Source organism: Muscardinus avellanarius (assembly GCF_963383645.1).
Source record: "Muscardinus avellanarius genome assembly, chromosome: 4".
NCBI classification, from domain to species: domain Eukaryota; kingdom Metazoa; phylum Chordata; class Mammalia; order Rodentia; family Gliridae; genus Muscardinus; species Muscardinus avellanarius.
In genome coordinates this window covers 147,895,185-147,909,331 of record NC_137789.1, presented here as the reverse complement: position 1 = coordinate 147,909,331, position 14,147 = coordinate 147,895,185, and the positions used below count along the sequence as shown (strand labels likewise).

The following is a 14,147-nucleotide window of genomic DNA, read 5'->3' as shown; positions in this document are numbered from 1 at the left end:
GTTTTCATTAATTCACTAAATACACTATGTATTGTACGCAAGACAATGGACACAATGAGAATGAATGACGCTTAAAAATATTCTAAACATATTGCTCATGAAATATTGGGGGATCCAAATGCAAATATGTACATACATATACGTGTGTGTGCGTGTGTGCGTGTGTGTGTGTGTGTGTGTGTGTGTGTGTAGTTATTTTACCAAATGTCCAGAAAGTGCTTTATGGGTGATGTTTGAGCCAGATGTGGAAAGAACTCAGTTGACCCAGTGGTTCTCAAATCTTTTTATTCACAAAGAAAACTGAAAATCCCTCACAGTGGGTAAGCTGTAATAGACATATTTGAAGCAAGCAGACTTCTCATTGAACACTGCTTGCTCAGCTCCTCCTTAGGTATAGAATAAATGTTTTTAAATAGCTGTCTGGTTCCAGCCAGTGAGGCCTTCACTGTGACATACTTAAGCGATGTTCTTAGCTTCCTATCTGTTCCCATCCTCCCAATCGCAGCTCAGAAAGCTCTCCCTCAAGACACTTTTATCACACCTCTCCCAGATCAAAAACAGGCACTGACTTCCTCCTATTCCCAGCTCTCAGGCCTCTGCTTTTGACTGGATTCCTCTCCCGATATTCCTTAGGCAGGTGTGCCTCCCTTTGCCACAAAGGTTTTCTCCTACTACTTTTCTTTGCCTCTCCAAAATGCTATCTACCCTTCCAAAGCGCCTTCAAGAAGCTGTCACTCTTTTGTTCTGATTTAAAATAACATAACTTTCCAAGTGCTGAAGCAAATAAGGAAATGCTAGTGGTATGCTCAGAGATGAAAGACATGTCCAAAACACAGAGACATCCAATCCATCACACCCATATAGTACACTTAAAATGTTATTCAAAATTTATATACAGCACCAACTACTTATTCTTCTAATGACTTTATGTTCTTCCAAAACCTTAACCATCCCACAAATAGAACAATAAATTCTTCATACTTAAACCCGTTTGTTTAGGGTACGTTCATATTAGAACAGAAGGCATAAACTGATTCAGGCCTTTAAATATTACTAGATGACACGGAACTACAGTAACCAGCATAACCTAAGGTTCCTACTTGAAGGACAAGTATTAAAATAGTAAAATATCCCCCCAAAGCCGAGCTCAGATAGACTGCATCAAGTGACAATAAGCAATGCTTTCCACATCAATACCTTAGATTCCAACTTGATTTTCTCTTCATTCAGCTCCTCTGTTGCTTTCTTAATTTTTTCACGACATCTGGTTATTTCTGCCCTTACTGTAACACAAATTAAATCTTTAAACACATCAATCCTTCCCAAGTCCCCGTTCCCGGTAGCATTTGGTATGACACTTTTCAGCTGTCCTACCCTAGATATTGGAAGGAAGACCCCTAATGGCTCTGCCCACTATCCCCAGGCTTTTTTCCTTCGGCTCCAAGCACGCAGATCCAGAAGACTTTAAAAGGCCCCAAGCAAAGGACAGAAAAGACCCCACCTTCTCGCATCAGACGGCGACTCTCCTCCGCCTGGTGTTCAGAGAAGATAATGTGTTGGAACAAGGACTCTAAACTCATCGCGGGACCGCGCTCCTGCGGATCCTTTTTGCGTCGTTAAATATTTTATAACCGAGCCTGAGGATCCTGGAAAGCATAATAAAGGATTAATCTACAACCATTCCCAGCTAGACTCATCTCCTGCTCCGGTCCCCTACCCAGACGGAGCCCGAGCTGGGGCCGAGTCAGCCCCCACCCCACCCCGTGGCCTTGATTTCCCCTGCTAAGATCTCAAACCCGGTTTTCTCCCCGCGCCCTCAGACCCCAGGCTCAGGCTCGGCCTTTTCCCCTGGCAGAGCGCGGCTCCCCGACCAAGAATCTGCTTCTGTGCGGCTTTCCTTCTGGCTCTGGTGGCAAAACCTGAGGGCCAGGGCGCGTCTGGCCTCTTCATCGCAGCCCCCTTTCTTCAACTGGATCTACAACGTGAAGCTGAGACAGGAGGATGCGGTTCGCGGACAGCCTCAGCTACTATCCAGTGAGGCCCTATGCAACTCAGTGAGACCCAGTTTCAAAATAAAGAATAATAAAAAATAATAGGGCTGGGGTGTAGCTCAGAGGTACAATGCCCGTGGGTCCCATCCCCAGTACCCAAACAAACAAACAAACAAAAACATACCTGTCACTAACTTTGGGCCAACTCCCTATGGCCCTGACCTTATAACCCGGCCTAATCTCGCGAGAACTTTCAGCTACGGTGGCTCGTTGCGCCCATTCTGCTTGCAGCGCATTCACTAGCGCAAACCCCAGAGGTCTGTAGGCCTTCTTGGAGTTGGGTGAGTACTCTCCAAGACACAAATACCCAGTATTATAAAGTACAAAGAACCCATGATTCTAAATATAAACTTTCGCAAAGTCTTATCCTTTGAAGACGGCAAGACTGCTATAAACGTGCAATGTCTGACATTCCGCCTTAATCATTCCTCTGTAATCAGGGCATATCTTTTTTGTCTGCTTTAAAATTAATCATTGCCTTTTGTAATCAAGCTGCAGTAATATTAACACTTCAATATCTGAGCAATAAGTGTCAGCAGACCAAAGCGGTTACTAATTAAAGCTTAAACATGAAAGGCACCTCTAGTACTTTTGCATAGGATTTTTAAAATTAAAAAACAAAATAATTTTAGATTTAGCAGGTCAAAATATTGACATTGTAATAAACATCTGACTTTATTTCTGAATGTAAAATTGACATTAGCTAAACTTTAAAAAGTTATTTCTGGTTAGAACGTGTTTAAAATGAAATAAAATAAGATAAATGTAGTTTTTCATATCATAGTAGGCTTAATTAATATTTCATTAATGCTGTAGTAGAATCAGTTATATATTTTACTTTATTCCAGATTTCTACCTTAATTTCTATCAAGTCATGTCTGCATAAAATTTAATTTTTAAGTTTATTATAAAAGACTACATAGTAAAAAAGTAATGAAGCAGAAAAGAATTGCCCATAAGCATATTTCAAAGCAAATATTAATGAAATTTTGGCTATTGCATCCAGATTATCCTTCTCATCCAGCATTTTCCTCTGCACAACTTGAAATTACTGTGAATAGATGATAATGTTATTATAGTATTTATTTTTATATAATAATAGTTAACATTACTGTATAATATTATAGAATGAGTTGTATATTTTATAAGTGTTTTCGGACCACTTTCTTTATACCTCTTTGAAATGACATTTATTGCTATCTTCATGGTATAGTTGAAGAAACTGAGGCACATAATGATTCAAAGAACAAACTTAATCCAATGATCAATTCAATCAACACCTAAGACCTTGAATTGTATTAATTCTTTTAATAAATTCAACAACCCTAGGAGATCAGTGCTTTTGTTCCTTGAGGGACTGAGGCAGAGAGAAGTAAGTAGCTTGTGTAAGGTTGTGTACAATCGCTAGAAAATAGCACAACTAGGATTTGAACCTGTCTTGTCAAGGTTGCAGAAGGAGAACCCAAACCAAGAAATCTGGGATCAGATGCCATTAAGTCAGTTTTGAAATCTGCTCTTTTGTATTCCTCTTTATTATATCATAAGCATTTTACCGATTCACTCCAAAATATTCATAACTACACTTTTATAACTCATAATCTTCCATGATATGGAAGCATGTGTATAATTCAGATAGGCAGAAGTAAATTCAACTATTTTATCTGTTCAAGGATTGAAAGCAAACCTGAAATGGTGATTTGAATTTTTTCTTCAAGCACTCACTTGGAGGTTTCTGAGCTGTACCATGGCGACCATCAAAGAAAAGGGCTTCCAGAAGATAAATTATATTACTAATTAATATTACTCCCTTCAGAACTATTTCCTGTGGACTTGCACAGGGAGCGTCCTCACAAGGAGGCTGGTTTCAAAAGCATGATGCTATTTAACATTCCAATTTTATTAGCTACACGCAAACTCCATTTATTATTTAGCATGCTCTTTCTATACTGAAACTTGGCAGGATGGAAATCGGGCAGCCTTTGGGAGCCCAGTCGCCTCATTCACACGGGAGTGTAGAAGAGAGAGCTGTTGGAAATTTGACAGCGAGAAGGAGAATGTCGAGAAATGGTATGCTCATCTTCTGCCATCATCCTCTTGACATCCCAGAGCATTCTGCTGCTTTTAAATCTCATTAGCATCTTCTTAGAGGTACTATAACTATACACATTAGCAGGGTTTTAAATTTTTATTTTGTTTATTGAAGCAAACATAATTATGTGAGCCCACAATTCATATTTTACATTTTCATAATAATGAATAAAACTAACATATTAAGGTTTTAAAATGTTGCCGTCATATATCTAGCTTGTATAGTGTGGAGATCTTTTTCTCTTATAAATATATAGACTGATTACATTCTATAACATAGAGAGCCAGAGTAACATTACTTAAATTTATGCCAGATAAAAATGGTATATGACATGATAAAACTTTGTGGGCATACTATTTTCTGAAAATGTATCTAATACATCTAAAAAAGAAGTGCTTCCTTCAACAACTGTTTAATGAGTTTCTGGTTAGCATTCAACACTCATTCAACAGATATTATTGAGCACCTCCTACGTGCTATCTTAGAGAAACAACAAGATTTAATAAAAACAGAACTAAATAAAAAACATTTTTCTTTCCCTGGATATTTCTAACCTCATTGGAGAATTATTATATTTTTCAGCATTTTGGCAACAGTATAAACAACTGTTTTCAGATGTTTCAACAGATGTTCCTTAGAAAGAAAGTCAATTATTTGCATTATGATACCCACATATGATTCTCAGATCCAAACTTTCCATCTGTACGTCTTTCTTTGAATTGCATACCTATGGAATATAAAAGTTAAGATCACTCGTTGTCTCTGCACCTCAGCCTTCTGTTCATAATAACACCAGCACCTGGGTTATGGAGCCATCAATAATTGCCTTGCTAGAAGGCCTTATATAAGGCTATACTGCTCTTGTGATTTAAAACGTATTTCCTCTCCTTTCTTAGATTGATGACTTCCCTAAATTCTAAACCAGGATTGCAAATACCCACTAGCCCAGGGCATATATATTACAATGGAAAGAAGAAAAGTAATTCATTTATTTTATGCTTTTCTTATGGCATCTACCACAAAGGGAAAAAATATGTGGGTTCAACCAAGTTTAACAACCATTTATTGAATATCTACTAAGCGTAAAATTCTCTCCTGAGTACTATGGGGGGTAGAGAGAAACATCCAGGCCCTGCCCTCCTGGAGGTCATAATCTATTAAATGAGACCAAGCATACACAAGTAACTTGGGCAGCCTGTGTCTACATTCTTCACCCTTGTGTTATAGAACATGGTAGAGGAGGAATCAATAATTCTGATGTAGATGATCTGAGAAGTCTTATCAGCAGGGGATAAAATATCAGCTGGGTTTTAAAGAAGCTTGCTTGAGTCTTCAGGGGATAGAAAGTAAAGGGGGGAAAAAAGCATGAAACTAGGGGCGGGGGGGTCAACAGTTGAATGGGGTTTATAATGTTTCCGTGCCTACGATAGAGGACCATGTAATGTTTTAGAGCAGATGAGTGTCCTGACAGTTCTACGCAGTGATTTTGTGGCAATGGTTCAACATTGAAAAAGAAGAGACTAGACCAGGCATGGTGGTGCATGCTTGTAATCCCAGCATTCCGGAGGCAGAGACAACAGCCTCAGCTACTTAGTGAGGCTCTTCACAACTCAGTGAGACCCTGTTTCAAAAATAAAAGGACTAAGCCAGGCACGGTAGCACACGCTTGTAATCCCCGCGCTTGGGAGGTGGAGACAGGAGGACTGCGCAGGTTCGAAGCCAGCCGCGCTGGCTTAAGAGACCCTGTTTCCAAATTTAAAAAAGTATGAAATAGGTCTGGGAGTGTAGCCCGGAGGTAGAAGGGCTTCCGGCAACCCCAGTACCACCATATAAATAAATAAATAAATAAATAAATAAGGACTAAAAAATAGGACTGGGGGTGTAGCTCAGTGGTAGAATGCCCCTGGGTTTCATCCCAGTACCACAAAAAAGAAAAAAGAGAAAAGAAAGAAAAGAAAGAAAAGAAAAAGAAGAGTCTAACTGCACATGTTAAAGAGTTCATTTAGGCTGCTATAACAAAATGCTATCAACAGTCTTGCTTAAAAAAAAATGAAAATTTATTATTTCTTACAGTTTTGGAGATTGAAAAATTCAAGACTAAGGAGCCAATATATTTGATGTCTGGCAAGGACCTATTTCCTGTTTCATAAAAGACATCTTCTCAGCCCATCACTGTGGCACATGCCTGTAATCCCAGTACTTGGGAGGCTAAAACAAGAGGATCCCAGGTTTGAGTCCAGCCTCAGCAACTTAATAAATACCCTCATCAATTTAGTAAGACTGTTTCAAAATAAAAGATAAAATGGGGCTAGGAGTGTAGCTCAGAGGAAAAAAAAACAAAAATTAGAAGGTATCTTCTCACTTCATCTCACTTCATCTAGGTGGAAGCGACTAGCTAGCACTGTGTAATCTCTTTCATAAGAACACTAATCAATCATGAGGCCCTCCCCTCATTACCTAATCATATCCCCAAAGCCCCACTTCTAATAGGATCAATTGCTGTCAGGGGTCGGAATTCAACATAAGATTTTTGGAGAGATCTGAACATTCAGACCTCAGCGCTCACTGTGTGCCAGTCACCACCTGAGCCCTTGACATGAATGAATTATTTTAATCAACCTCAAAACAGTGTGAGATCGATGCTTTTGTTACTTGAGGGACTGAGGCAGAAAGAGCTAAGTAGCTTGTCCAAGCAGCAAGAATCAGAATGTTGTTGTTCTTCTGAGAATTGAACCCAGAAGCATTCTATCTCTGAGCTACACCCCAGTGCCCACTTATTTATTTACTTATGTACTTACTTCTTTCTTAATTTTTTTTTGAAGCAGAGTCTTGCTAAGTTGCTGAGAGCCTCACTATGTTGCTGAGGCTGATCTTGAACCTGCAATTCTCCTGTCTCAGCTTCCCAAGTAATGGAATTAACAGGTGTGTGCACCTCTATGTCCAGCTCAGAATTTGAGTTCCAGTTGACCCTTAACCATTTTATGCTTCCTCTAAAAGTCTAAAGACTGGTAGAAATGAAACTATTTCAGTAGGTGTTTCATTTTAAGGTAGATATATTTTTCACAAATGCTTATTGCCAATTAGTATTTCTTTTCTGAAGACATTTTCAGAATTCTAGAATATAGGTTAATTATGCAGTGCATCTGCAGTGAATTCAAATAAAATGTGATCTAAAGAAAAATAATTGAGAATGGGTCATGCCTTGTTGTAAATAATTATTTGATGAGCTATGTATCTAATATGTAAAGTTAAAAATATACAAAGTAGTCAGGCGTGGTGCCACAGGGAGGCTGAGACAGGAGGATGGCGCAGGTTCAAACCCAGCCTTCGCTGGCTTAAGAGACCCCATTTCCAAATAAAAAATATAAAAGAGGTCTGGAAGTGTAGCCTAGAGGTAGAAGATCCCTGGGTTCCATCCCCAGTACCACCAAATATATAAATACACACACACACACACACACACACACACACACACACACAAACACAGTACCAGAGTAGTTTTCTAATATTTACATTAGTTTCCTAGGGCTTTTATAACACGGTGTTACAAGTAGGTGTTTTAGAACAACAGCAAATTATTCTGCCACAGTTCTAGAAATCCAAAATCAAGATGCCGGCATATTTGGTTCCTCCTGGTATCTTAGGGATTCTGTTCCTTGACTCTTCCCAGCTTTCGGTCTTGCGCGTAATCCCTGTCAGCACCTGCCTTATAGATACATCACTTTAGTCTCTGCCTCTGTCCTCACTTGGTATCTTCCCTGTGTGTCTCTGTCTCTTTCTCTCTTCTACTGTCCTTACAAAGACTTGAGTCCTATTGGAGAAAAAGCTTATTCTATGCCAGCTCATCTTTATGCTAACCAATTTCATCTGTAAAAGAGCCCTCTTCCTAATATGGTCACATTCCAAGAGTTAGGACTTCAACTTATCTTTAGCAGGAAAATCATTCAACAGGCCTGAAAAGTTAACTTGTGGGAAATATTTATGATTTTTTTAAAAAAAAACTTAAATACAACTGGTTTATTTATATTATAGTCAAAGCAGTTTTAGTGGCTTATGGAACTTTACAAAACATCTTTTATAATACTTTTACTTTATGATTATTATGATAGAAGCCAGAGTGGTATGAATTTCCATAATGTTGCACATACAATTAGAGCTAGATGTAGACATTATATTCATCTAGCTAGATCCGTTCTAATTTCTTGTTTTTTGTAAAAAGTGAAAGGTTTTTTTTGTTCACCAGTGACCTTTAACAACTTCACCTAAAATAATTCCCCTTTTATCTATTTTCTATATTTAATTTTTAAGAGTATAAAGAAAGGGGATAAGAGCCAGCCTAGAAGAGTTCATCTAATGCAGGGATTCTTCCTTACTAAGGAGGATGGATGGATGGATGGATGGATGGGTGGATGATATACAGATAGAAAGAATACACATACACATATATATGATAAAATAATTTACTTACCTATGAAAGTGCTTAAACATATCAGTTTCATTTTCAGTCTTACTCTTCCACAGTAAAAAGGAAGGTAAACTGTCAATTCTTAATCACAGAGTAAAAAAAAGCAATTTCTCTTTTTTGTCATGAAATACAATGCATGAAGAAATTTCATTAACACTTCAGGGTTACTTAAATATCAAAATACCTGAATATCTTGAAGAAAAATCTGTAGTGTAGCTGATAAACCTGAATTTTTTCTTTGTCAAAGCCAAAGCCCAGATAAAAAACAGGAAATCTATCCCAAGAGCCTTACCCAAAAACCTAGCCCATCAGCCATGGAAACAAAAACAAAGCAAACTTGAAAAGCACTCTTCTCCGCCATGTGTAATCCATTTGCTTCCTCAACAAGTATTTATTGGGTTTGGCAGGTTAAGAATTTGGAATTAGATAAATAAGATAAGTAGCTTCAATCTGGTTGCATCCAGTTGTAGTTCCCATGACAATAAACTTAAGTGATTTAGGATTACATAGAAATAACTAAGACAGAAATTGAAAGACTTTTTCTTGCCAGTTATTTATTATGATCATTAATATATTTATTATAATCAATATATACTAATATTGTAATCATTAATATATTTATTTTTGTTTACCTAATAAGCACATGGTTGTTTGTCCACTAAACACTTAACTTTTAGTTGTTGTGTAAGTCTAAACTTAATACACTTATTTTATTATCATATTTTATATTAATCTTATTCTAATAGCTATGAATGAGTATTTCTATTAATTCAACGAATCAGTCATGGTAACTATTTGGAAATTTGGAATAAATTTTAGTGTTTCTAATACTTTCTATGAATTATTCAGTGACTCTGGGAAGTTTGAAAAAATTTAAGGTATACATTTACATATATGTGTGTAGGTAAAGTGAACTATAAATCCTATTTCTTCTTAAAACACTTTAGTAAATTGCTCATTTATCAGGATAAAATTACTTTATGCTTTCAATGTTTAAAATGACTTTAGTGACTTTAGTACAATAGTATTACATTATAAAAACCAGACACCACCATTATTTTCCCTCCATGAGGCCATAGACAGCTCAAAATGTTTTATTATAGTTTACATGGTTCATAAACCTTATCTTTTACTTGACATTGCAGGTGTGTTGATAATAGAATATAGAGAACCCTATAAGATGGCTACAGAAAGTAATTAGTTAGCATTTAAATAATAGAGCTTTAAGAAACATTTTACAGAGAGGGCACTCTGAGTATTTCCTTAGGTAATAAATAGTAAGCTGTTCTAAAACAGAATTGAATGCAATGAGCAAAAGAGTGAAAGGAATTCAAGCATCTGAAGACACAAAAAGAAATACTGTAAAATAGTAGTATTGCTAAGGAAGTTGTGTTGCATCATGGCTTCCTGCAATACTCTTAGAGTTCTGTACTTACTGTATCTCATCATTTGACTTAGAAAATCTGAGCATGCACGGGTTTCTTAATAAGCTACCCTTTACCATCTTCTTTCTCTAGGCATTAACCCAGAGAAAAACAGGCAACAGCCCAGGCCCTCCACCGTATCGTGTCTTAGCCTCCAGTGAATGAATGCGAGAGCTGTGTGCACAGGGGCCAAAACACTCATAAAGAAGATTCATGGTGATACTCTTAGAACAAATTAATAAAACCTAAGAGAACTTGACAGAAGAATGTCCTAAAGATGATTTTATTTCAGTAATTGTTGTATTTTAAATGCTTTCATTTTCTTTTGTGATGCCTTTTATCTTACTTACAGATGCTATTACTCATAAAATACGATATTTCAGTCCAGAAGGCTGTAACTGTAAATGAAACATAATATTCTCATCTTGAAGTAGATAAGGAGATTCAAATCTCCTGCTTCCTCGCACTGTAAGCTGATTACCACCGAGGTCAGAAGAGCTCCTTTCCACTTCCTTTAAGTGCCGGCTAGGAGATTTTATGTAACTGACCAAACACCTTTCTTTTTTTTATTTGGTCCCAGCATCTGCTTGACAGCTCTTCTCGGTGGTATACAAGCCAGACTAGCAAGTCTGCGCTTGGAGAGTGGTGCCAAAGCCTTAGAGTAAGTCTATGAGGAATGACCACAGATATCATTCAGTACATGTTTATTGAAGGCCTACTGTGTGTCAGATTCCCATGCCACAACAATAAACAAGATAAATGAGCTCTCTGCACTAACAGGGCCTACAAGGTCAAGAAAAACAAAGTATACGTGTTCTCTAAGTCAATACAAACACAGCAAGTGTAGGTATCAAATACATCCACCTGCGACAGAGACCTGCTATAGACAATGTGAACAACACGTTTCTACTCCATGGTCCCTGGAGCCTGGCAGGAATTGACATCTGCAGAACAAAGAGAAAGCCAGTGGGGTGGGTGCTCAGATGGGTTGTCCAAAGGGTCAGGGCTGACTCCCGCAGGGCCTTGGAGGCAATGGAAGGCCCTGCAGATTTATGTGGAGAAATGTTTGCGTGTGAAGAAAAAGATGACATCACAGCATTGCAGCTTGGTGGAGGCCTGAGAGCACACCAGTCCACACAGGATGGAGAGTGTCACCAGGCCCACAGCTCCATTTGGTTGATAACCAGCTATGTGACCCTGAAAAAATTCTTGCACCTCTTTTCTCCTTATCCTACTTGTTTTCAATAGAGATAGATGAATTCTAGTAAAAAAAAAAAGAGGGGGTGAACAGGAGAAAGAAAAGAAAAGAAACAAGCAATGCATATAGGTGGAAATTTCAGATAGTAAGATATGTAAAAAAAGAATTGAGGAATGTATTAGAATCATTGCCATGGTCAGTTAAGGATTAATAATAAGGCCTTATGGAAGAAAAAGACCAGAGTCATGCAAGAATCCTTTCCCTCCTTTGAATTTAGTTGGCCACAAATAAGTACACAGTAGAAATTCACTGGTGTGCCCACTCACAGTAGAAATTCGCTGGTATATCCATCCTGACTATAAATGTATTGAAATACTCGCACCCTGATTGGTAAATAACCACCGCTGTGGCCTCCAGCACCAGGCCAACCACCTCTGCTGTCTCTCCTCCACCACCATGCATAGCCACCCACAACCCAGCATGGAACTGGTCAGCTCCGATTACTCAGCGTCTGGGCCTATAAGAATGCCAGCATCTTATGGCTGCTTATACCAAATGATCACAAGCCAAGCATGGTGGCATACACCTTAACCCCAGTATTTAGAAGGCTGAGACAGGAAGGTCGTTAAGTTTGAGGACAGCCTAAGATGTCTAAGGGATAGCTAATCTAGGATAGTTCATCTGCTCCTAGTGGACAGGAGCCATATCTGATGGGTCTTTGAGATCCTCAGCAATCTAGTGAGACCTTTTTTCAAAAGAAAAAAATAAAAAGGGCTAGGGATGTAGCTCAGAGGTAGAATGCCCCTGAGTCCAATCACAACCCCAAAAAAATAAATATTCACAAACTTAAATGGCTTTAAATCATACAAATTGGTTTTAAAGGTCAGAAGTCTGAATTAGTCTCAGTGAGCCAAAGTCAAGGAGTCCTTAGTCCTTCTGGAGACTCTGGAGTTTCTTGCCTTTTTCATCTTGTAAAAACTCCCCATAGCCGGGTGTGGTGGCGCACGCTTGTAATCCCCGCGCTTGGGAGGCAGAGACAGGAGGATCGTGCAGGTTTGAAGCCAGCTGTGCGCACTGGCTTAGGAGACCCTGTTTCCAAATTTTAAAAAATGTAAAAATAGGTCTGGGAGTGTAGCCCGGAGGTAGAAGGGCTTCCAGGAACCCCAGTACCACCAAAAAAAAAAAAAAAAAACAACAAACAAACAAAAAAACAAAACAAAAACAACAACAACAACAAAAAAAAAAAAAAACTCCCCATACCTGTTGACTCCTGGCCTCTTCCTTTTTGAAGCCAGCAATGTAACATCTCCAAACCTCCCTCCTGTAGTCATATTTCTACCTTATAAATACTCTGGGCATTCCACTGTGTCCACATCTATAATCACTTCATTGTGAAATCGTTAATTAAATTAAATCACATCTCAAAGTCTCTTTTGCTGTGTAAGTTGGCGTATCTGCAGGTTTCAGGGATTACTTTGGGGATATCTTTGAGGCCACTGTTTTGTCTACATAGCGGTTCTGTTTCAATATTATATCTGAGAATATACAATAAGATTCATGGAATTCTCATAAAAATGCATCAGAGTCAAAAGGGGAGACATAAAGAAAAAACGTAAAATAGGCCATGTCAGGATCTTTCTGGAATGCTGCAGAGCTTTAATTACGTCCTCTTCACTAGTATATACAGTATCAAATTGATGAAGTAGTGAAAAAAAGGAAAGAATTGGGGCAATAGAGGAAGAATGAGAGATAAAGAATGGCAAGTCCAAATCTCCTTTCAGGACTCAGGAAAGTGAATCCTAAACTGAGATTGATAGATCCCAGTAAGGACAAGAGCATCCCCACAAACAGATGGAGAGTGTCCAGAATTCCATATCCTTCCCCAGTAGCTGTCTTCTAACTCGAGATACTGAAGGAAAACAATGTGAAAAAGAAATTGGCAAAGAAAGATAGAACTGATTAGAACGGACTCTGTGGCTTAATGCCCATGGGATGGTTTGATGAGGTTTGGGAAATTTTAAGATGTCTAAGGGATAGCTAATCTAGGATAGTTCATCTGCTCCTAGTGGACAGGCGCCATATCTGATGAGTCTTTGTAGATCAAACGGCAGCTTGTTTGCAATGGGAGTAAATGTCCTGAAATAAAATCTAAGTACCACTGTGAAATGCAGGAAGGGCCTGAGGGTCTTGTGCACACCATGGAATCCAGCGTCTGCAAGTGTCAGGCAAGGAGAAGCAGACTGAAGAAAGAAAGAAAAAAATGAATGTATGCAAAGGTCTGGCATAAGCAAATTTTGGGTGTTAAACTATAAACTTTCAAATGTTTGTCATAATAACCAGAAAAGGCTAGAAACTGACACCCGATTGGGTGTATTGGCATTTCAATATACTGTTATCTAAGCCCAAGTGATCAACTTAAAGGCCTGTGTTCCTGTCTATAAATGGGGTTACCAGATTTAGCGAATAAAAATATAGGATGTCCAGTTAAATCTGAATGTCAGATAAACAATGAAATAGCTCCTTAGCCTAAGTGTGTTCCAAAGGTCGCATAACAGCCTATCTGTATCTGTTAGATAATGTATTTTGTTGTATATTGTATTTTAAAGTCGTGTTGTGTGTTGTGTTTTAGGCAAATTGTAACTTTGTAAAGAGATTATGTTTGTTAATGATGGCATTACTTAGGAAAAAAAGGAAATTTCACTAGATAAATATGTTCAGAATGGGGCTAGGGGATGGTGGAGACCAGCTGGGTTGTGCTGTTTTAAAAGCATGCTTTTCTCAGAGCCAGGGCCCTTAGAGGAGGGCTGAAATTCAGCTTCTCGTAAATTCTGCAGAGTTACCAGGGAACAGTAATGAGCAAGGATAAAATCTGAAGGGAAGTTCAGTGGGGCAGGTAAGAGCTGCCGCATCCATATCACCT

General features: G+C 38.4%; 1 protein-coding gene across 1 annotated transcript in view; it reads right to left on the bottom strand.

The window, feature by feature from the left end:
* Nucleotides 1–1,580, bottom strand: part of CCDC172 (coiled-coil domain containing 172) — a gene marked incomplete at both ends in the record, with an annotated part of 80,123 nt that extends 78,543 nt beyond the window's left edge. Inside the window, 2 exons of the mRNA XM_080695410.1 lie at nt 1,198–1,283; nt 1,502–1,580. Coding sequence (XP_080551536.1) covers nt 1,198–1,283; nt 1,502–1,580 — 165 coding nt within the window. The remainder of the gene's footprint in view (nt 1–1,197; nt 1,284–1,501) is intronic.
* Between the last annotated feature and the right edge of the window lie 12,567 nt (nt 1,581–14,147).